This window comes from Dendrobates tinctorius, unplaced genomic scaffold (assembly GCF_039654945.1).
Source record: "Dendrobates tinctorius isolate UK_male_01 unplaced genomic scaffold, ASM3965494v1 ptg000064l, whole genome shotgun sequence".
NCBI classification, from domain to species: domain Eukaryota; kingdom Metazoa; phylum Chordata; class Amphibia; order Anura; family Dendrobatidae; genus Dendrobates; species Dendrobates tinctorius.
In genome coordinates this window covers 42,979,204-43,006,845 of record NW_027361732.1, presented here as the reverse complement: position 1 = coordinate 43,006,845, position 27,642 = coordinate 42,979,204, and the positions used below count along the sequence as shown (strand labels likewise).

Sequence of the window (27,642 nt, the reverse complement as noted above, 5' to 3'; positions counted from 1 at the left end):
GGTTTTCGCGGACAGGAAACGAACACCAGGTCCAATGTTTCGGGTTGGAGAGAAAGTTTGGCTCTCCATGCAAAACATTAAGTTAAAGGTTCCATCAGCCAAGTTGGGCCCCAAGTTCATTGGCCCATACAAGATTGTGGAAAAGATCAATCCAGTGGCTTACAGGCTGTGCCTTCCAGTCTCTTTCAAGATCCCTAATGTCTTCCATAGATCTCTACTGAAACCTTTTGAAGCAGTCCGGGGAGAGTCCGAGTCCGCTGCTCCTCCAGACTTGATTGAGGGACATATGGAATATGAGATTGATCATATCGTGGATTCCAGGACGGTATGGCGCTCAGTACAGTACCTGGTTCATTGGAAGGGGTATGGGCCGGAGGACAGGTCCTGGGTGCCGGCCCGGTTGATGCATGCGGATCGCCTGGTTCGAGCTTTCCATGCTAGGTACCAGGGCAAGCCTTGGGGTCCAGAGGCACCTGTTGAGAGGGGGGTACTGTCATGATCCCAGTGCGGACTGGATCCGCATGCTTGGGGTTAATGTCTGGAGCCCAGTACTGGTGGACCTGTACTCCTGGGATTAATGTTATGATCCCAGTGCAGGCTCTTGCACACCTGGGGCTTTTTATTGTGGCCTTTCCTGGTTCGGGGAGAGCTTCTTATAGCCCCAGGAAGTGCCAATCCCCGTCAGTTATACTTTTGCCCTTGGCAGAGTGTGTTGACCCCTGAGTGTGTTTGTGCTGTGTTCTTGTTTGCCTGATACTTTGGTTTTGACTCGGTCTGTTCACTGGATGCTGCTTGTTGGATTCTGTTTTTGTACCTTCTATGTCTGTTTGGCTTTGACCGCTGCCTGGCCCCAACTATCCGTTCTGTCTCATCCTGGGTACTGTACTGCTGTCTCTGTGTATGACCACCGCTTGTCTGACCTGAGGATTCCTATAGTTGTGTCCTGCAGTATCTCTGCAGCAGGATGCTAAGCCCTGCCCCTTTCAGTCACATGACCGTAGGTCCTGTGCTGCTTCCTAACTTCGGCATCCCAGGTCCTGTTTGCCGGAGTCTTCCCCGCTGTATCCGACGCCGAGCCCCTCTGCAGTGTGGGTGAGTCCCTGTTCAGCCGTAGCTGTCTACCGGCACTGACCGGACCGTGATAATAGATAAAGAGAAGTTTGTATTTCGTATAGAAACCTTTGTTTGCAATAACAGAGGTCAGACGTTCCTTGTAGTTCTTGGTGAAGTTTGCACACACTATAGAAGGGATTTTGGCCTGCTCCTCCATACAGATCTTCTCCAAATACAGTGGGGAAAAAATATTTAGTCAGCTACCAATTGTGCAAGATCTCCCACTTAAAAAGATGATAGAGGCCTGTAATTGACATCATAGGTAGACCACAACTATGACAGTCAAAATGAGAAAACAAATCCAGAAAATCACCTTGTCTGATTTAGCAAGATTTACTTTGCAAATTATGGTGGATAATAAGTATTTGGTCATTAACAAAAGTTCATCTCAATATTTTGTGATATATCCTTTGTTAGCAATGACAGAGGTAAAACGTTTTCTGTAAGTCTTCACAAGGTTAGCACACACTGTTGGTGGTATGTTGGCCCATTCCTCCATGCAGATGACCTCTAGAGCAGTGATGTTTTGGACCTATCGCTGGGCAACATAGTCTTTCAAATCCCTCCAAACTTTTTCTATGAGGTTAAGAACTGGAGACTGGCTAGGCCACTCCAGGACCTTCATATGCTTCTTATGAAGCCACTCCTTCATTGCGCTGGTGGTGTGCTGGGGATCATTATCATGCTGAAAGACCCATCCATGTTTCATCATCAATGCCCTTGCTTATGGAAGGAGGTTTGCACTCAAAATGTCACGATACATGGCCCCATACATTCTTTCATGTACACGGATCATTCTTTCTGGTCCCTTTGCAGAGAAACAGCCCCAAAGCATGGTGTTGCCACCCCTATGCTTCACAGTAGGTATGGTGATTTTTGGATGCAACTCAGTATTCTGTCTCCTCCAAAAATGACGAGTTTGTTTCTACCAAACAGTTCTACTTTGGTTTCATCAGACCATATGACATTCTCGCAATACTCTTCTGGATAATCAAATTGCTCACTAGCAAACATCAGACGGGCCTGGACATGTACTGGCTTAAGCAGGGGGACACGTCTGGCACTGCAGGATCTGAGTCCCTGGCGGCGTAGTGTGTTACTGATGGTAGCCTTTGTTACAGTAGTCCCAGCTCTATGCAGGTCATTCACTAGGTCCCCCATATGGTTCTGGGATTTTTGCTCACCATTCTTGTAATCATTTTGACCCCATGGGGTGAGATCTTGCATTGAGTCCCAGATCGAGGGAGATTATCAGTGGTCTTGTATGTCTTCCATTTTCTTATTATTGCTCCCACAGTTGATTTCATCACACCTAGCTGCTTGACTTTTTTTCCCCTGTATTTCAGGTTTCAGGGCTGTCGCTGGACAACAGTGAGTTTTAGCTCCCTCCAAAGATTTTCTATTGGGTTCAGGTATGGAGACTGGCTAGACTACTCCAGGCACATTAAATACATCTTATGGAGCCACTCCTTAGTTGCTCTGGCTTTGTGTTTTGAGTCATTATCATGCTGGAAGAACCAGCCATGGCCAATCTTCAATGCTTTTACTAAAGGAAAGAAGTTGTTAGGCAAAATCTTGTGATACATGGCCCTATCCATCCTCTCTTCAATGTGGTGCAGTCGTCCTGACCTTCGTGCAGAAAAGGACCACCAAAGCATGATGTTTCGCCCACCATGCTTCACTGTTGGGACAGTGTTTTTGGGGTTGTACTCATCCTTCTTCTTGCAAACACAGCGAGTGAAGTTGATACCAAAAAGTTCTATTTTGTTCTCATCTGACCACTTAACCTTCTCCCATGCCTCCTCTGGATCATCCAGATTGTCATTGGTGAATTTCAGATGGGCCTGGACATGTGCTGGCATGAGCAGTGGCTCCTTGGAGCCCCAGACCGAGGAAGATTACCAGCCATCTTGTGTTTATTCCATTTTATAATAATTGTGTTAACAGTTGTTACTTTTTCACCAAGCTACTCATCTATTATCGTTTAGCCCATCCCAGCCTTGTGCAGGTCTATAATTTTGTCACTTGTGTCCTTTGGCAGCTTTTTGGTTTTGGCCATGATAGTGGGAGTGCGATTGTGTGTACAGGTGGCTTTTAAGGCCCCGTTACACTAAACGATGCAGCAGTGATCCCGACAATGATACGACCTTGTCAGGATCGTTGGTGCATAGCTACATGATTGCTGGTGAGCTGCCAAACAGGCAGCTTCACCAGCGATCAGCACCAGCGAGGACGCTGGTTTCTAATGTAAATATCGGGTTACTAAGCGGCACACGTCACTTAGTTTCCCGATGTGTACCTTAGAAACCTGCGTGCTCGCGCCGGGAGCTGCGAGCACGCAGGTTTCTAAGGTACCCATTGAGTAACTAAGTTATGCGCGCCGCTTAGTAACCCGATATTTACCTTAGAGACCAGCTCCCAGCACCTGCTTAGAGTGCTGGGAGCATAGATGATCGTTGGCTCCCGCTGCCACATGCAGTGATGCACGCTGGCCAGCGGGAGAGCAACGATCAAAAAACGGCCGTGCACGATAGTGCACGATCAGCGATACCTAGCAGGGGGCCCGATCGCTGATCCCCATCACACATAGCGATCTCGCTGGTGAGATCGCTGTGGCATCACAAAATCAGCGATCTCGCTAGCAAGATTGCTGTGTGTGACGGGGCCTTTATACAGGTAACGAATTCAAACAAGTGCAGTTAATACAGGTAATGAATGCATAGTAGGAGGGCTTCTTAAAGAAAAGTGAACAGGTCTGTGAGAGCCAGAATTCTTGCTGGTTCCTAGGTGATCAAATACTTATTTCATACAATAAAATGCAAATTAATTATGTAAAAATCATACAATGTGATTTTCTAGATTTTTTTTAGATTCTGTCTCTCACAGTTAAAGTACACCTATGATAAAAATTACAGACATCTCCATTCTTTGAAAGTGGGAAAACTTGCAAAATTCTCTGTGTATCAAGTACCTGTATATACTGTATATATATAATGTTCACACACATTTACTAAATATACTAATATACATTTGTGTAGAGACATTCTTCTGAAACTGAAATTTTGTAATGTTAATGCCTTATTTGAATGTAAAATAAACTCTCTAGACATGAAAATTAGAGACGTGTGATCAATTGTAAATATATTAAGTGGCTGCATTCTTGTAAGTGAATTTCATTGTTTAAATAAGTTCCGTATGTAAATGGGTAGCATGGAAACAGGATGTGTGCATGATGTCAGCAGTCCCTAGTGGCCCAATTGTATCCAACAATCAGGTATATAAAAACTGATCTTTTAATAGAGCTGATAAAGTTTCAGAAAAATTTGATAGCATTAGCAGCCGTCAAAGTGATAGCATCAGGTTCCAACTTGTAGTGTTAGGTCAACATGTACCAGGACCATTATAGGAGAAAGGTTCAGGGAAAGTTCAATTCTATTGTTTTACCATGGTTACAAAACATAAAATGAGAGAAATCCTGCATTTGTAAAATATTGCTGCCTTTAGGCCTTGGAGGTTGTAAGTACTTTTTTTTCTTCCTTAAATTGAAGGCAGTAATACAAACCTTGTGATTATCTTTAGTGTAAACAAAGAAATATCCTCTGATCACTTCTAAAGTAAAACACAGATGTTTTTGGTTGACTGTTGATGTCATTAAGCTAAATGTTTATCTTTTATGTATTTGATCCTGTAATCTTTTGGGGATCCAATTTGTTACTAAGTCAATAGAAAAAAATAACTTTATGCAAGCAGTAATTGTTTTCAGTTCGAACGTGAGACTCTTGTTGGAAAGGAAACCCAGAATTCCTCAGGAATTACATCTGTATCTCATGGTATTTTTGAGATTTAAAAAGTGCTAATTGGTTAATAAGATAGTAGTCAGTAACAAATGAGAATGGTTCAGTTTCATTAAGCCCCCGTTACACACTGCGATATCGCTAGCAATATCGCTGTAAAGTCACCGATTTTGTGACGTTGCAGCGATATTGCTAGCGATATCGCTGCATGTGATACTTACCTCCGACCGGCTCCCCCGCTGGTTATCGCTGATCACGCGAGAAGCTGCTGGATCATTTTTCGTCGTCAGCTTCCTGCGGCGTTTCCTGCTGTGACGACGAGCGACGCGTGGAGCCGGGCGGGAGGACGTCTTCATCGCCTCGTCTGACAGGTAAGTAGCGATCCCCGTCCCCAGCGATGTCGCTGGTGAGATCTGCCTGTGTGGCAGCTCACTAGCGACCACCCAGCGATGCACCAGCGATCCTGACCGCGTCATATCGCTAGTCGGGATCGCTGGTGCATCGCCAGGTGTAACGGTACCCTTAGTCTACTCAATGGCATGTCTTCATAAAAATTACTGCAGCTTACACCTTACTAATAAGCAAGTGCACATTTTAAAAGGTATCTGTCAGTCGGATCAACCCTCCTAAAAAAGCTATATGAGCATGCATGTCAAAGAAAGGTGAATATAATGATATCCTGTTATCTGCGTTCCCATGTCTTATTCCAGAGAAATTCACATTTTTATTATGTAAATCTATGGGTCGGACACAGGTCTCTCTGAGAATCTGGTTCCAGAGCTTATCATAAATGAAAGGGGACATTACTAGTGTGAGACATGTAATGACTGACAGTTTGTACTCCTGATCTCACTGCAGATCTGTGGGTTTGCAACTAATATTTCTTGCATTTCTATATCACAGGCAGTCAATATGGTAGAAGATTAGTACAGCTAAGCTGACAGCTCTGTAAGATGTGTTCCAGTGCTCTAATTTCAGACTAGGTTCTTCAGAACTCCATTATTGGGATTGGTAGGTATCACAGCTTGGATAATTTCCAAAGCACATGGGCCGATGATGGTAGGATATGAAAACAGCTAAAAGAGGGCGATCCAGTGCTGTATTTGTACTGAAATTCAGCCCTGGAATTTGAAAGCACACAGGCCTACTTGCTGTGCGGTGAATGTGAAATATGTTCATGAACTTGTGACTTATAGTCGATCTGGGTGTAAATCACTTTTACAGACTACAAAACGGTCAGTCACCAAATAATGCCACTATATCAGTATAATTACTATACTTTTACTGATCAAACTCCAGTATACTAACGCCAATATTACCAGTAACACAACCTTATAGGGGATAAGTAATACCACTAAACTATGATCATAAATTTCCACCACTAGATAATGCCACCATACTGACCATCGTGTGGTAGAGCAGGGTGCCGAGAGCTCTATGTTTTGTAATAGTTTTAGCTCTATCCGCATCCTGAGTATGCAGTTACCATGATATGGGGAGGTCCTATCTGTAGGGTCTAAAATGGGCAAAATAGGATTTGTTCTCATAGGAGGTTGATATTGTCTACAGAAATTTGTTTGCTTAATTTGATGCCAAAGAACCAGATGTCATGCAGCATTAGGCTGCTGAATAGGATCCATTTTTAGTTCCAATGGATTCTTTTGCTGTACTCGCTCCAAGCAATCGTTTTCGGATTGAATAAAAATTGCACATTTTGCTGTCACTACGGGTAAATAAAGCATGCCGAATTATGGGGGTATCCTTCTCTAGATGTGCTAAGTATGATGGCTAGTGGAATGTACAATAATAGATGGCCAAGGATGGATTCCTAATTACGCTGTGTTCTTCTGCCCCAAGTCTTACCTTCCAGAATTATAGCTTAATGTAGTGCCAAGGTTAATTGTAATGAATATAAACATTAATAAAATGAGTTGCAAGTGTTTGGTAATGTTTTCGTTTCACTTGTTGTGTATGCTGGAATTGATGGATTTCACATGCCTCACATTCCAAAGCACTGGCAATATGTGCTACAAAGGGGACATCACAGCCTAAACCGAGACGGGTGGTTTGTAAAATGTGCCTTCAATTCCTTATAGCCCTAATTTATAATAAGAATTACCATTGTACTTCCAGATTCTACAATCACATTTTTTTACATTATTGGTGTATATTTAACAGCTACATAAAATATCTATAATTTATAGAATATTAAAATGAAATACTTGTGCTTAATGTTAATTTGTGCAAAGAAGTAACACATGCCATCGTGCAATTGAGCTTAGGTTATACAACATAGCGTGCCGTCGTCTAGGCATATGTTACGATACAATGGCTTGTATCATGTTGTTCCTTTGTTGCTTCGTCCTTTGAATACACCCTACAGCATAAGGCAATGACAATAAAATAAAGGATAATAACGTCTTCCCACTCTAGGAGTGGGGAAAGGGGGAGAAGGGGTTAAGCCATAACTTGACTAATCTTTAAATGACAAAAAATAAAGAAATTGTAAGACCTTTTCACACGTTAGATATGTATTGTCATTTATCATCTAGATATCAGGCTAGCAGTGCGAAGTAATAAAACATATCATCGAAAAATGTGCTATAGGTCTGAATCACTCTTTCATTCCACCTCCCAGCTAACTGTAGTATTAAATCAAACAAGCAGAACATTTCCTAAGGCAGCCATTGCCTTTTAATTTCCTGAAGAACCTTAAAATATCATTCATTACAAGTACTACACATATTTGGTTTTTAAAAGTCTCATAAATCAATAGCAGGCTGACTGTAATAATTATTACAAGTTAGTGCATAATTTTCATGCTGAAGGCTGCATGCAGAACTTTAGCATATGCAAACGAGGCAATTCAAACTGTGTATAGATATTAATATGAAGAAGCAGGTAACGAGGTACAGGCTATGAATTATGCATCAAGAGCGGCTGATCTTCAATGAGGAAAATGAATTCAGCATGTAATCTAATTAGTGATGGAAGTCTATTACATCTAACTGCAAAAGCAACCGTCCTTGAAACAAATTTATTTACAGTCCATGTTACCACTTGAAACAACTTCCAAATGATGTTTTAGGCAGTCTTTTAATTTTTTTTTTAAACTTCTCTCTTTGCATTCAGCTCCAGACCAGGAAGACCTCCAAAACGAACACAGAGTGTAACCTCACCGGAGAATCCCCATATTATGCCCCACAGTGTGCCTGGCCTAATGTCCCCTGGGATGATCCCACCCACAGGTATTGTAGCCTTTATATATTTCACAGTATGGTCGCAGTATGAATGGCGGTCACTCATATGTCTGCCATATATAAACCAAAGAGAGAAGCAGCACCCTGTAAGCGGTAAGATATATGCAAACATTGGATATGTGATGTCTGACCTGCATTACTGCTGTATGTAATATAGAGGGTACTTAGTGCACAAATTGGTCAATTCATGAGAGCCCACCAGGCACCACAAGGCAACCTTTCTCTGATGGGACCCAAGCATTTCTATTTGACATTGGTAAAAAGTCTACAAATGCATGTAGAATGCAACGGTAATGAAAAACAGCCGTAGACTAATGGGAGGAGGTCTCAGTCCACCATGGAAGCAGGCATTGCTGGTGAGTTTCTATCTATCTATCTATCTATCTATCTATCTATCTATTGTCTATCTGTCATCTATTTATGTGTCTATCTATTGTCTATCTATCTACTGTATCTATCCATCTCTCTGTCATCCATCCAGCCATGTACTCGTGTTACTGTCTTTGTTTCAAAAAATCATCAGAAAACAGGTTGTCTTAAAACAAAAAAAAAAAAACTTATACTCACCTGATAGAGTCTCTACTATCTGCTCTGGCAATGGCTTAACTTACCTAGAGATTAAAGGGTATATTGACCCTTCTTTACTCTAAAATCTGCTGTCATGAGAAAATAGGGACACCATCATACATTGGAAGTCATTCAGTCCTATATAATACTCCCTCTCATTGCAATGCAGGTGTATTGAACACTATATTGAAGTCTAGACTGCCGTAACCTCATAGATTTAATCTATTACTTATTGTTATCCTATATAATACTTACCTTCTTCACATCCTGTTCTGTCCAGATGTCTCCGGATCCCAGAATTCCAAGTGGTGGAAGTTCACCGACCACCATATTGGGACACCCAATTGATGGGTGTCTCAATATGAAAACTGCTGGTGGTGCCAGCTTCTTGCGCGGTGTCACTAGCGGAACACCGTCACACCACACAAACACTATACGCTGTACGCACCACACACACAAACACACTATATGCCGTACGCAACACGCACACGCAGACACACAGACTGTATACACCGTACGCACCACACACACACACACACACACACTCTATATGCCGTACGCACCACACACACACACTGTATACGTCGTATGCAGCTTCTTGCATGGTACCACTGGCGGAACACCGTTGCGAACACGCCGCCGCCGGGATTAGCCAAATGATTCACTGACCGCCGCCATCTTTGTTCAAGAGGCGCTCATGCGCAGTTTTAATGTGACCGACGCTATCTGTCTGCACAAAGATGGTGGTCTGATTTACTGCACCTGTGTGAATTCCACACAGACGCAGTGAATCATTCGGCTGATCCAGGCCGCAGATGCATGACGTGTCTACAGGCAGCGGAAGCCGGTCACATTAAAGGGGTTTTCCCACAAACGAAAGTTCATTTTAAAAATTGTCTGTGTCTGACTGTGTACGGAGCATACCACATCTCCTGGGCAGGGGAGGAAGCAAAAGACAATACTGACATTACAGCAGGGGATCACAGAGGATTCATTTTGTGAGGTAAAATATTTCACTGACTGTTTTTAAACAATATTTTACCTCACAAAATGTATCCTCTGTGATCTTCTGCTGTAATGTCAGTATTGTCTTTTGCTTCGTCCCCTGCCCAGGACCTGTGGTATGTTCTGTACACAGTCAGACACAGACATTTTTAAAATGAACTTTTGTTCGTGGGAAAACCCCTTTAAAAAGCAAATATCAACGCCAGCATGGCTCCTCCTAAAAAGTATGCCAATGACAATGAAAAGAAAGCAGCAAAGGCCATGGGGAAAGAGAGAGTGGATAGGTGGGTGAGCACATGGGGGAGAGATTCTCAATGCTGCAAAGTCTGCCCCCATCGTGACATTACCGCCCTCCCGATGCGGTAGCATTGGACCTCCATCTATTTAATTATAATTGCCAGTTTTCTCACCATGGGAAAAGCCTATCTGTGTAATTTCGCAATTACATCCATATTGAGAATGGAAATTAAAGGAGTTTTCCACCATATGATATTGATGACTTTTGCTTGGAATAAGTCATCAATATCAGATCAGTGGAGTTTGGACACTTTGATCCTCCCTTCAACCAATGAGATGTCTGTAGTGCCTTTTTAAGTAGGAGCTGATCTGTTGTACCTGACAGCGGACACTAAAAGTTGATGCGGAGCTGTAACCATTTACATGCAACTCTGCTGGCAAAAAGCTCATTGGTGTAGGTGACATGTCTGATCTCCAATGATTTCTTATTGATGGTCTACCCAGGATTCCACCCCCGACCAATTAACTATTGATGGTCTACCATCAATAAGAAAGTGGTAGAAAACCCCTTTCATATAAAGCTCAATTAGCTTGCTTAAGGGCCCCTTTACATTTAGCGATCCCGACCACGATATGACCCGGTCAGGATCGCTGGTGCATCGCTAAATGGTCGCTAGTGAGCTGCCAAACAGGCAGATCTCAGCAGCGATGCAACGACGCAGCAGCGGTCGTTACTTACCTGTCAGACGCGGTGATGATGACGTCCTCTGCCCGCGTCCACGCGTCGCTCGTCTGCGCCAGCAGGAAGCTCAGCAGGAAGTCGCCGACGAGAAATGACCAGGCCGATCTCACGCGATCACCGATAACCAGCAGGGAGCCTGTCGGAGGTAATTTTCACATGCAGTGATATCGCTAGCAATATCGCTGCTGCGTCACAAAATCGGTGACGATTTAGCGATATTGCTAGCGATATCGCTATGTGTAAAGCCCCCTTTAGAGTCATGAAGTCATGGAGATGGTAGCCACTTGATGTAGGAAATATGTTGCAAATGGAAATAACAAAGAGTATAAAAGCATTATATAAAACTAGTGGACAAATCTAAAATCCATACTGTGGCATATTTTAAATCAAAATAGTTTCACATGAAAAATGATAAACATTATCTTACAATATTTATTAATGTCATGTATATTTTGCTGTTATATTAGATATTATTTTATCAAAATTATTTCAGATATTTTACCAGACTACTGCAAATTATATACCTAAGAATCTGTACATTTCCATTTTTAACCATATTTGTGGCACATGCTTCATAATTGGGCTCATTGGCTTCCAGCATAATATTCCCTACATTTAATTAACTATCTAGAGAGCTTAGAATAGCTGCGACTCACGTTACTTCTCTGTGGATTGTATTACAAAGCTATTGTTATTATTTCTTTCCACTGATGAGAAAGACATTTGCAATTGTTTACTCCAGATGCAGAAAATAACTTCATTGTGGTCAAACTGCTTTGTCTGTAGCGAAATTATATTGAAGCTAATGACAAGTCCATCTTTCACTGCATGACTTAGATAAGTGTACACATTCCTCTCAAGAATACGTTCTAAAAATATGTCATGCTTTATGTAAAGAAACATTCAGAACTACGCAACGGCTTCCTTCCTAGTAACTAATCAAAAGAAAACATGGCTGTGTTACAGAAACACAACACGCTAATGAAAACTGCACATTATTCTTACTTCATGGATAAATAGAGAAGGAACATGCCACAGTGGACTCATTTTCTCCACGCTACTATCATGGTAGAGGTAACATGGTAGTTTATAAGTCATTCATATTTTTTATTTATTTTTTTCACTTATTCTAAAAATAATGCTTGATTTTAACCAAGCCCTACTCATGTGTCGTGTTCTAAGCGAATATTTGACTGCAAGAAATAACCCCCCTTATAGTGTGCCCTATCATGGCAGCAGAAAGTAGTGACAGATACCCAGATGTCTTTGCTATGTCACTTACTGGATGTATTGAAGGATTTTTAAAAAACCTAAAGCCCTAAACCGGTGTAAATCTACATGTAATGTAGTGAAAGTATATTAATATACTTACTGATCAGTGTCGTTCCCGGTTTCCAGCACGGGTCCAGTTCTTTTGTCACTCAGGCATCTACAATTATGAAACACCAGATCACACTGGGGTTTATGCGTTAGCCAAAAATCACTTTTACAATGTAAACCTAGGAAGCCTCATTCTGACTCTCCATAGACTTGCATTGTAAAAGTGACTTCACGAACGGGAACTAGAAGAGGTCCGGAGCGGCGCTGTAAACTGTGGAAGATTGTTGAGAATATTTCCGCACATACACTACACTACTTATATATTTATATCGTTTTAGGAAATAAAAACTTTTGTGGGAGTGCTTCTTTAAGTAACTAGATTTGAGAGCTGACTCTCCTAAGATTTTTGTGCCCCCATACACATGAAATGGACACATCTTGACAATCTCTATTCATATAATTTTTTAGGATACAGGAACATCATAGAGGAAGGACCCATGACCCCGATTAGAAAGCTACTTTCCAAAGCTAGAACTTCCATACATGGCATAGTGAAATAACTCTTTGTAACCTCTTGATACCACTCTGTTTTAAACTGGCTTTGGTAAACCATATTAATTTTCAATTAAACAAAAAGTACTTACTTAAAAAGGTTGTCCCACGAACAAAGAACATTTTAATGAATAGATCTACGAATAAAAATAACTTGCACAATTGGATATGTTAAAAAATGTTCCTTTGCTGAGATAATCTTACAAATGTGTCCCTGCTGTGTACTGTGTAATGGCTGTGTCTTAAGGGCCTTTTACGCATAGCGATATCGCTAGCGATATCGCTAAAGCGACACTGATTTTGTGACGCAACAGCGATATCGCAAGCGATCTCACTTTGTGTGACACATACCTGCGACCGGCCCCCCCGCTGGATATCGCTGATCGCGCTTGAATGTCCTGGGCCATTTTTTCGTTGTTGGCGTCCCGCTGGCGCCGACTAGTGACGCATGGACGCAGGCGGAACTCGTCATCATCGCTGCCGTGTGACAGGTAAGAGCGACCGTCGATGGATTGCTTATCACTGCTGCGTCGCTGGTGAGATCTGCCTGTGTGGCAGCTCACTAGCGACCATTTAGCGATGCACCAGCGATCCTGACCAGGTCGTAACATTGTCGGGATCACTGGTGCATCGCTAAATGTAACGGGACCCTTACTGTACAGGAACATGGTCTGATCATACCACAGCTCCTGGGCAGGGGAGGACGCAAAAGAGTATAGACAGGATAGCATGGGATTACAGCAGATTCTTTCAGTTTATGTTTTTAAACAGGCAGGAAAATGTTTTACCTCACAGAAAGAATCAGCTGTAATCCGATGCTGTCCACAGGCTAGAGGGTGGAGTGCTCAGTTAGAGAGCTAATATGCAAATAAAAAACTGACAGGCATTTCCAAATCAGAAAACTGTTGTGTACAGGTGCAATGGAAGTAGTCATCTCTATACATAACAAAAAATAAATAAAGTTATACTCTGTCATGTATTGGTTTCCTTGAAGTAATACTACTGTACATTAATACAAAATTATTATTGCTATAATAAAATATTTTTATTTAATACAAATATATAATCAATAATGGTATTACAATAAACAAAAGTTACCTTCACCTATGTAATCAGTCACCAACACAAATATCTCTTATGTTTCTGACAAATAGAAAACCCAGTTAATCTAAAAGTGGGAGATACTGCGATGCTTGACAGTTCATTAATCATTTAGAATTTTCCATATTTCTGCATAAAATTTTACCTAAAACTACATCAGATTTTCCCACGAGTCCTAAGAATAGATAATAAGAACCAAATCAAACAAATATGTAATAATATTAGACTTTGTAATTTCTTTATTTTATTGAGAAAATTGGTCCAATATCACGTCTGTGAGTGGCAAAAAGAGTAGCAGATAATTTGAAGGTGAAATTGGAAACTGGTATTTTCAATCAATTGGATAACAATCAAGTGTAAGTGGGCAACCTGTTTTATTTAAGAACAGAGATCTGATCTTCACAAAACATCTTTATATAAAGTAGATTTCTGATGCCCTCAGAAAAAGAGTTGTTGATGCTTATGAGGCTAGAAAAGATTAAAACACCATCTCTGCAGAGTTTGTACTCCACCAATCCACAGTCATACAGGTTGGGAATGACCAGGAGATTTAAAACCATTATTACCCTCCCCAGTAGAGGTCGTTCAACAAAGATCACTCCAAGATAAAGGCATATCATAGTTTTCAAAGTAATCCAAGATTACCTCATAGAAAATAAAAGAATCTCTCACATTAGCTAATGTCCTCGAGTCCACCATCAAGGAGAACTTTAAACAACAGTTGTAGGCTTGGCAGTATTGTAAGTACAAAGCCACTGCTCTTCTATCTTTGAAACATGGTGGTGGCAGTCTCATGGTTTGTGACTGTTTTACTACATCTGAGCCAGGATAGGTTTCCACAATTAATAAAATAATTATTTCTGAAGATTGTCGGAAAATGTAAATGAACCAAAACACACAAGTTGCTTTACAATTTAATGGTTAAAAAGAATAAAGTTAATGTTTTAGAAAGACCAGGTTCAAGTTCTCATCTTAACCCTATAAAAATGTTATGGAAGCACCTGCACCAAGCAGTTCATGGTAAAAACCCACCAACATAACTGTGCTGAAACTGATTTGTAGGGAGGAATGGACTATAAGTTCTCCAAGTTGATATGCAGGACTAATTAACGATTACCGGAAATGTTTAGATGCAGTTATTGCTGCAAAAGAAGGTCACACCAGATACTGAAAGCTAAGCTTTACATAGTTTTGACACTCTCAGACATCTGATATTAGATTATTTTCCTCAATAACAAATTACAAACTGTAATATTTTTGACTCAATTGTTTGATTTGCTTCTGTTTATGTACTTTCAGGACTTGTGTGAAAATATGATGCATTTTTAGGTCAAATTTATGCAGAAATATGATGGAAAATTCTGAAGGGCTGACAAATTTTCAATCACCACTAAACTATATGACAACATGTATCTACTTATAAATGCCCACAATATAATGACCCCTGACGTAAACTACAAGCTTGTAACTAAGCCGATAAAGACGGTAAAGCAAATTACAAATTAAATTGATACTCAAATGAAAAGAGCAACTGTATCTGTACCAAGGTACAACAAAGACATAATGTTATACGGAAAATCTTTGATGTCTTATGATGACTGCCAATCAATAGAGCCTTGACCCTCCTTAACATTAAACAGGTGATTCGATTAGCTATAACTCAGGCATAAAATGCCCTGCATGAAGCAGTGCACTGAATCAAGGAAATTCTAAAATGGCAACATTCACTTTGTGCTTTGGGCAGTGAAAGCTGCCAACACTTATACATCAAAACTTCACTCACTGTAAGATTGATTTTATTTTATTTTGTTTGTTTTAATTCCCTGCAGCAGTCCATGGTCGTTGTGTAAATGCAGACTGCATTCTTTCATGTTATTATTTGTTTTCTAGCATAGTAATTGAATGTCCTACAACCTTGACCAACTTATGCTTCAAATATGTAGCAATATCATTTTTTTAGATATAAAAATAAACTGTATAAAAACAATGTAAATGTCACGTTACATTCAAATTCTGAACAGTGAAATCTTAGGTTTATAAGGTACATAGCCTAAATAAAAGTTTTTATGGATGCTATATCTCTGATATTTATTATATGGGGATGTAATTTAATTGATAACCCTACAGATGTGAAAAGATTGTACCTATATATTAACCAATTGGCGAAACTAGAATTCCAAGGACCACACAGCACAATTACCAATTAGCCACCACCAAGTTATCAGTATATTGAGTTATAGCTCTGAAAACACAGATTTTATTTTCCTTAGAAACAATCAAAGGATGGATAAGTAGGATCATATATGAGATCTGCACAAAAGAGAGCCTTGGTATAATGTCAGGTAATAGAAAGCAACTTATTTTTTTCTCAGCAGGAAGGAATCGCTGTGGACTCTACATGTTGTGCACAGCCTACAACATGGGGGACTGGAGTTCAAATCAAGGCTCTGCCATGTGGAAAATAAATTAAAATAAATGATATACCAAGGCTCCTAGGTGACTGTTGAGTGAGTGTCAGAAACAAAGAGTGCCATTCCGGCTCGGACGTTGCCTGGATTTACAAGATATCTGATTAACAAGTTATCTGATGAAAGAAAACTTGGATCTGATGAAATGCATCAGAACAAATGAGAGGGGATATATGAAGCGTATGAGTAAACCCTGGATGAATACAAGACCTGCATGTCCTCTGACTGAGAAACATGTCATAAAGAGAAAGCTATTATCACAACTTGAGATGACGACACCACATGAAGACCAACATGTGCAATCCCCTGCAACTACAGAACACTACAGCTGATGTGAAACAGAAGTCAATACCATAGATAGACTGCCAAGGCTCAGCAAAGAAACATCACCAGAGACAGTATGCTAGAAGATGCCAATAGAGCACATACCTACCATCAAGTAAAAATAATAAAAGTAATAAACTGATCTATGCCTCAGCAATCATGTAAATGCTTGGCTATACAACCAGCAAGAACAACAGAAGTATGTGCCCCCCTTAGAAAAGAAAACTAGAGACAAAGATTAAGGTGACACAAAGGGAAGTCAACCAACTAACAGAAATAGTGTAACATAGTGTAAAGACTGCTAAACAAATGCTCACAGCACTCACTGCAAGACTAGGGAGATACACTAGAGAAGCTGAGGAAGATAAATGCCCGGTTCTCCAAAGAACCATCCATCCCAACTACAGAGTAACAGCACAAAGGCAGCAACTCCACCAATAACAGAGACAATACTGTTGAAACATATGGGAGAAGAAAAAACTTAACACCAATGTGGCTGCAAGATCTGAGAATAAAACGCAGCAACAGCCAGTCGCCATTACAGAAGCAGACATCCAACAAGAACTTGAAGACCTGGACAGCACCTGGCCCAGACAACAGCTAAAGAAATTAATAGTGGTACATGAACACATGGCAAAGCAGATGCACCAACTGGCTGACACAGCTTGGCTAACACAAGGAAGAACAATGCTGATCATGAAGGATCCTCACAAAGGAAGAGTTCCATCCAACTTCCGCCCAATAACCTGCCTTACAACAACATGGAAACACCTGTCTGGCATCATAGCCACCAAGCTACAGAACCATATGAACCAGTACATGAAGCCAGCATTGGGACCAACACCAGAGGCTCTAAGCACCGGCTTGAGTCTTGAGCCGTCACTCAAGACCCAGACAGACCATTCTCAGCACAGCCTGGATTGACTACCGTAAGCCTATGACTCAATGTCACACACATGGATTTGTGAATGCTTGGCTCTCTACAATGTCAACAGAAAATTAAGAACCTTCCTCAGAAACTCAATGTTCTGCATAGGCTTGAACCCCCTCAGTCAGATAATTTCAGAGTCTGACTATGGATACAAGTTCAGCACAATCAGCCACCGCCTCTACATGGATGACATCAAGCTGTATGCGAAAAAAGAATGAAACATCAATTCACTGATCCATATGACAAGGATCTACAGCAAAGACATCGGGATGTCCTTCGGACTGGAGAAGTGTGGCCTATTGGTAATAATAATAATCTTTATTTTTATATTGTGCTAACTTATTCTGCAGCACTTTACATACATAATAAAGAGAAGCAAGGTAGTCAAGACTGATGGATTGGAATTACCAACAGGGCACAAAGCAGATGTATAGACATGCTACAAGTACCTCAGCATCTTACAGGGATACGGTAACCATGTTGACGAGGCAAGGAAAGCAGCAACATCCAAATACCATCAAAGAGTGTTAGAGACGGCGGAACGCACTAAATATAAAATAACGTAAAGTGCATTCGCCGCCCGGGGTCCACTGTGCAGAAGGTGTAAACACTGCTGCTAGCTAATGGCGGACACTGAATATGGCGGTATATTGCACACGGGTTGAACATCACCCAGTGTGCACAGGGTGTAATCTGTTAAAGTTCACAGAGACACTAAAGTGTTAACTTAAATACTGAGCCTATTCGACTGACAGGTCTCAGAGAAGTGCAGGCACGGTATATGGTTACAGGAGCTGGGCCCAAGGCAGAGGGTCAGGGTCCATCTAGACCTACCGTGCATGCGGCGTCGCTACTGCGGACGCCAAGGGGAGCTGCAGGCTGCAGCGCGGCGACTGACACAGCCGCTATGCGACAATGCCCAGTAGCAGGTGCACTGTCGGACGCTAGCACTGTTGATGATGGTGCTGTGGCTTGTAGCTTGCCACTGGCTGGCGCTGACTCTAAGCCTAAGTCCCTGTACACATTCGTAATATCAGAGGGAGGGGATCTTAATGAGTCATTCGCAAGTTCATGCATCCATCATCATTCACACAGTTAGCAACTAGAGACTACACTAGCGCATGGCCAAGCGGCCATGCGAACCTTTTATAGCCGGGACCTTCCGGAAGCTTCCAGATCCCTGTGATGGACCTATCAGCTCACGAGAAGGACCTGGGCATGTGACTCCAGATCCCCAAAGGGAGATCGTCTCGTGAGCATGCTCAGTAGAGTGACGGAGGGACTTAGCCTCTGGAGCGATTTGCTGCTGAGCAGCCTGCATTGCCATTGCTGACCCAAAGGTGGCAGCAATAGCCAGACCCACATAGCAGGTCTGGACAGGGTGTCTGGGACGCCTGGATTGCTGAGCAATCTCCTCTGAGATCGAGAGACAATGGGAGACCGCAGAATGTGAGGCTCTGGATTGCTGCTGAACCGCTGCAGGAACCTGACGTCTAACAAAGAGTAAGACAGGTCCTGAAGAGCCAGCTCAATGGGAGGAATAAAATCTGCGCCATCAATATATATGCCCTGCAAGTTATCAGATACCCTGCTGGCATACATAGTGTGCTGGCCAAAAGAAGAGATGGAAGCTGCAGATGTGCAGACACAAAAGCTCCTCACAATGCATGGAGCTCTCCTCCCTAAGTCTAACACTTCATGTCCTCAGAACTACCAACTGTTATCCTTGGAGACTTCAACATCCCCAATAACAGCCCTACTTCCACATCTGCATCCCAGCTTCTATCACTAACCACTTCTCTAGGCCTGTTGCAGCTTTCAACCTCTGAGACACACAAGGACGGTTACACCCTTGATCTGGTCTTTGTCCGGCTCTGTTCAATCTCCCACCTAAATAACTCACCGCTTCCACTCTCTGACCACAACATTCTCTCCTTCATACTCACAAATCCTCACCCACCCCAGCTCACTTCTACCTACCACACATTCAGAAATCTACAAGCCATTAACCCTCAGACACTTTCAGACTCCCTATACTCATCACTGTCCCCAGTCTCCTCTTTTTCCTATCCTGATCAGGCTGTTCATCACTACAACAACACTCTTAGAAGCATCCTTGACGAAGTAGCTCCCCTCACCCTCAGAACCTCCAAGCACAGAGTAAAACAGCCCTGGCTCACATTGCAAAGTCAACTTCTCCAGCGATGCTCTAGGATTGCTGAACGCCTCTGGAGAAAAACCCGCACACCAGACTTCATCCACTTCAAATTTATGTTAAGAAACTATATCACTGCCCTTCACCTCACCAAACAGACCTACTTCACCACCCTGATCTCACTAGCCAACAACCCCAAGAAACTTTTTGACACTTTTCACTCCCTCCTCCGGCCAAAAGCACAAGCCCCTATCACAGACATTTGTGCTGATGACCTGGCCTCCCACTTTACAAAAAAAAAGATAATATCCATCAGGAAATCTGCTCCCAACCACCAAGTGCTGTGACTCCCATCCCTTCCTGCATCTCCCCTGGCTCACTTTCCACATTTGATCCCATCACAGAAGAAGTCTCCAGACTCCTCTCTTCCTCTCGTACGACTACATGCACTACCGACCCCATTCCCTCACATCTCCAGTCTCTCTCTCTCCAGTCGTCACAACTCACCTAAGTGCAATCTTTAATCTCTCCTCGGGCATTTTCCCATCCTCCTTCAAACACACCATCGTTACTCCATTACTAAAGAAACCCAATCTTGACCCATCCTGCACAAACAACTACAGACCAGTCTCCAATCTCCCCTTCATCTCTAAACTTTTGGAGTGCCTAGTTTACTCCTGCCTTACCCGTTACCTCTCCACTCACTCCCTTCTAGACCCTTCACAGTCTGGCTTCCGCCCTCTACATTCGACTGAAACTGCACTCATCAAAGTGACCAATGACCTTCTGACAGCAAAACGTAATGGTGACCACTCTCTGCTCATTCTTCTTGACCTATCTGCAGCTTTCGACACTGTTGATCCTACTCTCTAGGCTCCAGTCACTAGGCATTAAGGACACTGCTCTCTCTTGGTTCTCTTCCTATCTTTCTGACTGCTCCTTCAGTGTTTTGTTCTCTGGCTCCACATCATCTCCTCTTCCTCTCACTGTCGGGGTACCTCAGGGCTCATTCCTTGGCCCCCTTCTCTTCTCTCTCTACACGGCCTCAATTGGACCATCAGCAGATTTGGCTTTCAGTACCATCTTTATGCTGATGACACACAAATATATATGTCATCCCCCAACCTTACCACCACTGTACTTCAGAACACCAGTGAATGTCCGCAGTCTCCAACATCGTGTCCGCTCTCTATCTGAAACTCAACCTCTCCAAAACTGAACTTCTTCTGCTCCTGCCGTCTACTAACCTCCCTAAATCTGACATTTCCCTCTCCATTGGTGGCACCACAATAACACCCCGGCAGCAGGCGCGCTGTCTGGGTGTTATGTTTGGCACAAATCTCTCCTTCACATCCCATATACAATCTCTTGCCCGCTCTTGCCGCTTACACCTAAAGAACATCTCTAGAATCTGCCCTTTTCTCACCATGGAAACAACAAAAACCCTCACTGTAGCATTGATCCACTCCCGCCTGGATTACTGCAACACTCTATTAATTGTCCCTCCCGTTACTCGACTATCCCCTCTCCAGTCCATACTTAATGCAGCAGCCAGGGTCAACTATCTGGCTAATCGGTACTCGGACACATCCGCTCTTCGCCAGTCCTTACATTGGCTGCCCATTCATTATAGGATCCAATTCAAAGTACTTGTTCTCACCCACAAAGCTCTCCACAGTGCAGCATCCCCCTACATCTCCTCCCTCATTTCTGTCTATCGGCCTAACCGACCGCTGCGCTCTGCAAATGACTTTTGACTAACCTCTGCACTAAGCCGTACCTCCCACTCCCGACTCCAAGACTTCTCCTGCGCTGCACCAATCCTCTGCAATGCTCTACCCCAAGAAATTAGGATGATCCACAATTTGCATAGTTTTAGGCGCTCCCTCAAAACACATTTGTTCAGAGTGGCCTATCACGTTCACTAATCAAAGTCATTCTATGTGTAAGTGTGCATGTGTAGCCCATTCACTATCTCCAACCATCCCTCACTCCCTCAAAATGGCTGGACCATCATTGTAAATACACCATTGTAAATACACACCTGTACTTTGTATCTCCCCCACCTCATTGTAGATTGTAAGCTCTCACGAGCAGGGTCGTCTTATTTTGCTTTAATTGTTGTATTGTTATCGTTGTTACTTATGACTTGTGTTTTGAAACTGTTAAACTGTAAAGCGCTGCGGAATATGTTGGCGCTATATAAATAAAGATTATTATTATTATTATTAACACCCAAAGATTGCATACCAACAGAAATGAGGGTGGTAGAGGCTTGATAAGCGTTCAAGCCACCATCACGGATGAAACAAGGAGTATCCAGGAATACATCAGAAAAATGGCACCAAAAGATGATATGCTGAGAGAAAGCCTAAGGCAGCAACAACAACAGATCTGGAAGGAAGAACAGGAACTTGAAGCACCATGGCAAGACAAGCCGCTGCATGCGATGTATAATCGACAGATAATGGAAGTGGCTGACATGGAGAAATCCAACCAATGGCTGGAGAAAAATGGACTCCTAGACAACACAGAGGCACTAATCATAGTGGCACAAGAGCAAGCACTAAGCATCAGATCCATAGAAGCAGGAATCTGCCACACAAGACAAGACCCAAGGTGAAGACTATGCAAAGAAACCTCATAAACAGTCCATCACATAGTGGCAGGATTCAAAATTCAAGCAGGAACAGCGTATACCAAATGCCACAACCAAGTAGCAGGTATTGTATACAGGAACATCTGCACAGTCTATGGACGAAGTCCCCCTAAGTCCAGGTGGGAGACCCCAGAGAAAGTGGTGGAGAATAAAAGGGCTAAAATCCTGTGAGACTTCAAGATCCAGCCGGATAAGCAGGTGTTGGCTAACCAACCAGACATTGTGATAGTAGGCAAGGATCAAAAGACCGCAATGATAATAGATGTAGCAATGCCAAGTGACAGCAGCATCAGAAAGAAGGAATATGTGAAGCTGGAGAAATACTAGAGCCTCAAAGAAGAACTGGAGAAGATATGAAAGGTGAAGGCAACAGTGATTCCAGTAATGATAGGAGCACTTGGAGCAGTGACCCCTAAGTTGGGAAAATGGCTACAACAGATCCCAGGAGCAGACCTGAACCAAATAGAAAATCTGTGGAGGTAGCTAAAACTTAATGTTGCCCAGCGACAGCCACAAACCCTGAAAGATGTGGAGAAGATCTGTATTGAGAAGTGGGCCAAAATCCCTGTTGAAGTATGTGCAAAGAACTACAGGAACCGTATGACCTCTGTAATTGCAAACAAATGTTGATGTACCAAATAGAAAAATATTTAGATTTGTGAGTCCTCAGTGGAAAGTATCAACCACCCAGGACTCTCAAATGAAAACATTTTTCTATCTACTGGCTAACACGGTACAAAGATATATTTTTCATGTATGTACCAAATGTTGACTTCTGTTTTTATACTGTATGAAATACTTATTTCACGCAATAAAATGCAAATCAATTATATAAAAATCACACAATATGATTTTCTGGATTTTTTTTAAGATTCTGTCTTTCACACTTGAAGTGTACCTACTATAAAAATCACAGACCTCTCCATTCTTTGTAAGTGGGAAGACTTGCAAACTCGGCAGTGTATCAAATATGTATTTTCCCCATTGTATGTTTAAAACCTAATATATCATATCTATCCTAAAAAAACCTGTCTTAATACATGAGTTCTAGTTCTGAACTGAAGAGATCCAATATCACATTACAATTCAGGATTCTTTTATTAGATTATGGCCATGCCTTCAATACCATTGGACCTGCTAATCTGAGTTGTTGGATATGTCGTGAATATCAAAAAAGCTTTTCACAATGTAACAGTAGTCATTTTTCCTTATGGATGATATATAACACTTCATCATCCACAAGCATCTGATGCCATTCGTTCATAAAGGTTGCCCACTAGTTTATAAGTTAACCCTATTGGATCGACTGTGATGTAACAAAAACCTTAAACTCACCTTTTAGTTGGTAATGTGAATGCACTGGTTTTAACGTCCTGTGGCGATGATTGGCTGCACACTTCACATTCCATCTGAATGGGTTACTTTCTGTTTGGACACAGCTGTCACATGACAACCCCATGTTTATGCCCATAAACTATTAAAGTCAACATTAAGGAGTGGGGAAGAGTGGCATCGGTCTGGTAGGTGAATATAGTTTTCTTTTTTATTTATTACACTGCGTCTCACTAAGGCTGAATTTTAGTGCAAACATTTAAATAAACAAGTCATAAAAATCTATTGAAAAGCCAATGACATATCTATTTAATGGATGATTGTGACAAATGCCATACCGTGGAATTTATAAGGCACAAAAAAGTATACTTTTAAGATATAGTTTTATAACTAACTCCATGACATGGAATTTGATTGCTATTATGTACTCTTTTTTTCTGTATGCTAGTATATACTGACCAGATAGGTTCCTAAATAAAGAAGCTCTGTTGTCACACGCTTGGAGAGTGTCCTGAATAATCCGCTGCCAACAGGTTATAGGCCCAGAGTGACACAGAACCCCAGAGTAACACAGCAACAGGAGCCCAAACCAAAAGCAGCACAGAGTAACAGAGAAGATGTTCACTAGCAGCAATCCTGTCAAGTTCTCAGTGCCAAGCCTCACTAGCCAAAACTACCAGTCCTGGAAATTCAAGGTGAAGATGCTGCTCATACAGTAAGAGAAGGTACGTGGAAATATATTCAGGTACAAGTGCCTCATAATGTGACATATTATTTGGGAATCCAAGTCCAGTCAGTGGAAGATGAGAGTTTTCTTCTCAACCAAAGTTCTAAAATTTCTGCACTACAAAACCAGTTTGGAATGTCAGAAGCCAAAGGTGCGTTAACACCAATGGATCCGTCCTACTTAAAGTTGGAAGAAGAAGATGATCTGCTACCCAGCAATGAGAGTTAGACAAGCAGTGGGGGTGCTTTTGTACATAGCAACCACAAGTCATCTGGATATCACAGCCACAGTTGGAATTCTCTGCCGACATGTAAGCAAGCCAGGCCAAAGAGTCTGGAATGCAATTGACCCCTTCATGAACAACCCTATTTTGACCTTAAAGACCAGGCCATTTTTTACAATTCTGACCAGTGTCCCTTTATGAGGTAATAACTCTGGAAAGCTTCAACGGATCCTAGCGATTCTGAGTTTGTTTTTTCGTGACATATTAGTGGTAAATTTAGGTTGATAATTTTTGCATTTATTTGTGAAAAAATCAGAAATTTGGCAAAAATTTTGCAATTTTCAAATTTTTATTCTGTTAAACCAGAGACTTATGTGACACAAAATAGTTACAAAATAACATTTCCCACATGTCTACTTTACATCAGCACAATTTTGGAAACAATTTTTTTTTGTTAGGAAGTTATAAGGGTTAAAAGTTGTCCAGTGATTTCTCATTTTTACAACAAAATTTACAAAACCATTTTTTTTAGGGACCACATCACATTTGAAGTCTCTTTGAGGGGTCTATATGGCAGCAAATACCCAAACGTGACACCATTCTAAAAACTGCACCCCTCAAGCTACTTAAAACTACATTCAAGAAGATTATTAACCCTTCAGGTGCTTCACAGGAACTAAAGCAACGTGGTAGGAAAAAATGGACATTTTAATTTTTCCAACAAAAATTTTCTTTTATCATCAATTTTTTTCATTTTCACATGGGCAACAGGATAAAATGGACCCTAAACTTTGTTGGGTAATTTCTCGTGAGTACACCAATACCTCATATGTGGTCATAAACCACTGTTTGGGTGCACGGCAGGGCTCAGAAGGGAAGGAGCGCCATTTGACTTTTTGAATGGAAAATATGCTGGAATATTTAGCGGTTGCCATGTCGTGTTTGTAGAGCCCCTGTGTGCCTAAACATTGGAGCTCCCCCACAAGTGACCCCATTTTGGAAATTAGACCCCCCAAGGAACTTATCTAGATGCAAAGTGATCACTCTGAACCCCCAGGTGCTTCACAAATTGATCCGTAAAAAAAAAGTACTTTTTTTTCACAAAAATTTTCTTTTACCCTGTTTTTTTCATTTTCACATGGGCAACAGGATAAAATGGATCATAAAATTTGTTGGGCAATTTCTCTTGAGTACACCGATACCTCATATGTGGTCATAAACCACTGTTTGGGCGCACGGCAGGGTCTGGAAGGGAAGGAGCACCATTTGACTTTTTGAATGGAAAATTAGCTCCAATCGTTATCGGACACCATGTCGCGATTGGAGAGACCCTGTGTGCCTAAACAGAGAAAACCCCCCACAAGTGACACCATTTTGAAAATTAGACCCCTTAAGGAACTTATCTTGATGTGTAGTGAGCACTTTGAACCCCCAAGTGCTTCCCAAAAGTTTATGACACAGAGCAGTGAAAATAAAAAATCATTTTTTTCCTCAAAAATGATTTTTTAGCACGTTATTTTTTATTTTCACATGGCTAACAGGAGAAATTGGATCACAAAAGGTGTTGTCCAGTTTGTCCTTAGTACGTGGTACCCCATATGTGGGGGGACCACTGTTTGGGCGCACGGCAGGGCTCAGAAGGGAAGGAGAGCCATTTGACTTTTTGAAATGAAAATTAGCTCCAATCGTTAGCGGACACCATGTCGTGTTTGGAGAGCTCCTGTGTGCCTAAACTGTAGAGCTCCCCCACAAATGATGCCATGTTGGAAACTAGACCCCCTAAGAAACTTATCTAGATGCATAGTGAGCACTTTGTACCCCCAGGTGCTTCACAGAAGTTTATAATGCAGAGCTGTGAAAATAAAAAAAAATTTTTTTCCTCAAAAAATTAGTTTTTAGTCTGCAATTTTTTATATTGACAAGGGTAACAGGATAAATTGGACCCCAAAAGTTGTTGTCCAGTTTGTCCTGAGTATGCTGGTACCCCATATGTGGGGGAACCACTGTTTGGGCACACGTCGGGGCTTGGAACGGAAGTAGTGACGTTTTGAAATGCCGACTTGATGGAATGGTCTGCGGGCGTCATGTTAGGTTTGCAGAGCCCCTGATGTGAATAAACTGTGGAAACCCCCCACAAGTGACCCCATTTTGGAAACTAGACCCCCCCAAGGAACTTATCTAGATGTGTGTTCAGCACTTTGAACCCCCAAGTGCTTCACAGAAGTTTATAACGCAAAGCTATGAAAATAAAAAATCATTTTTTTTCCTCAAAAAATGATTTTTTAGCTTGCAATTTTTTATTTTCCCAAGAGTAACAGGAGAAATTAGACCCCCAAAAGTTGTTGTGCAATTTTTCCTGAGTATGCTAATACCCCATATGTTGGGGTAAGCCACTGTTTGGGCACACGTCGGGGCTTGGAAAGGAGTGAGCACCGTTTGACTTTTTGAACCCAAAATTGACTGGAATCAATGGTGGCACCATGTCCCCTTTGGAGACCCCCTGATGTGCCTAAACAGTGGAAACCCCTCAATTCTAACTCCAACCATAACCCCAACACACCCCTAACCCCAACACATCCCTAACCCTAATCCCAACCCTAACCATAACCCTAACCCCAACACACCCCTAACCCTAACCACAAGTATAACCCTAACCCCAACAAACCCCTAACTCTAATCTTAACCCTGATTCCAACCCTAACCCTAATTCCAACACTAACCTAAATTCCAACCCTAACCCTAAATCCAACCCTAACCCTAATTCCACCCAAACCCTAATTCCACCCTAACCCAAATTCTAACCCTAACCCTAACAGAAAACTAAAAATAAAAATATTTTCTTTATTTTATTAGTTGTGCCTACCTATGGGGGTAATAGAGGGGGGTTTATTTACCACAGTGATCAAAATGAATGAATGGAATCTGCAGCGGCATGCGCATGTGCACGCCATTTTCCAAGATGGCGGCGCCCATGATCCGGGACTGCGGGACACCGGTAGCGAAAGCAGCACTCGGAAGGTACCGGGGGTGGGAGGGGAGGTGATCGGAAGCTGGGGGGGAGCAGAGGGAAGGCGGGGGAGCAGATGATGACAGTGGCGGCAGATCGCCACTGTCATTCAGTGGCGGGGGGCC

General features: G+C 42.0%; 1 protein-coding gene across 7 annotated transcripts in view; it reads left to right on the top strand.

Annotated features, from left to right (window-relative positions):
• Positions 1-27,642, top strand: part of DACH1 (dachshund family transcription factor 1) — a 502,896-nt gene that overhangs the window by 182,824 nt on the left and 292,430 nt on the right. For all 7 annotated transcript variants that reach the window (XM_073580370.1, XM_073580369.1, XM_073580368.1 and 4 more), the window contains exon 2: positions 8,040-8,155. In XM_073580370.1, coding sequence (XP_073436471.1) covers positions 8,040-8,155 — 116 coding nt within the window. The remainder of the gene's footprint in view (positions 1-8,039; positions 8,156-27,642) is intronic.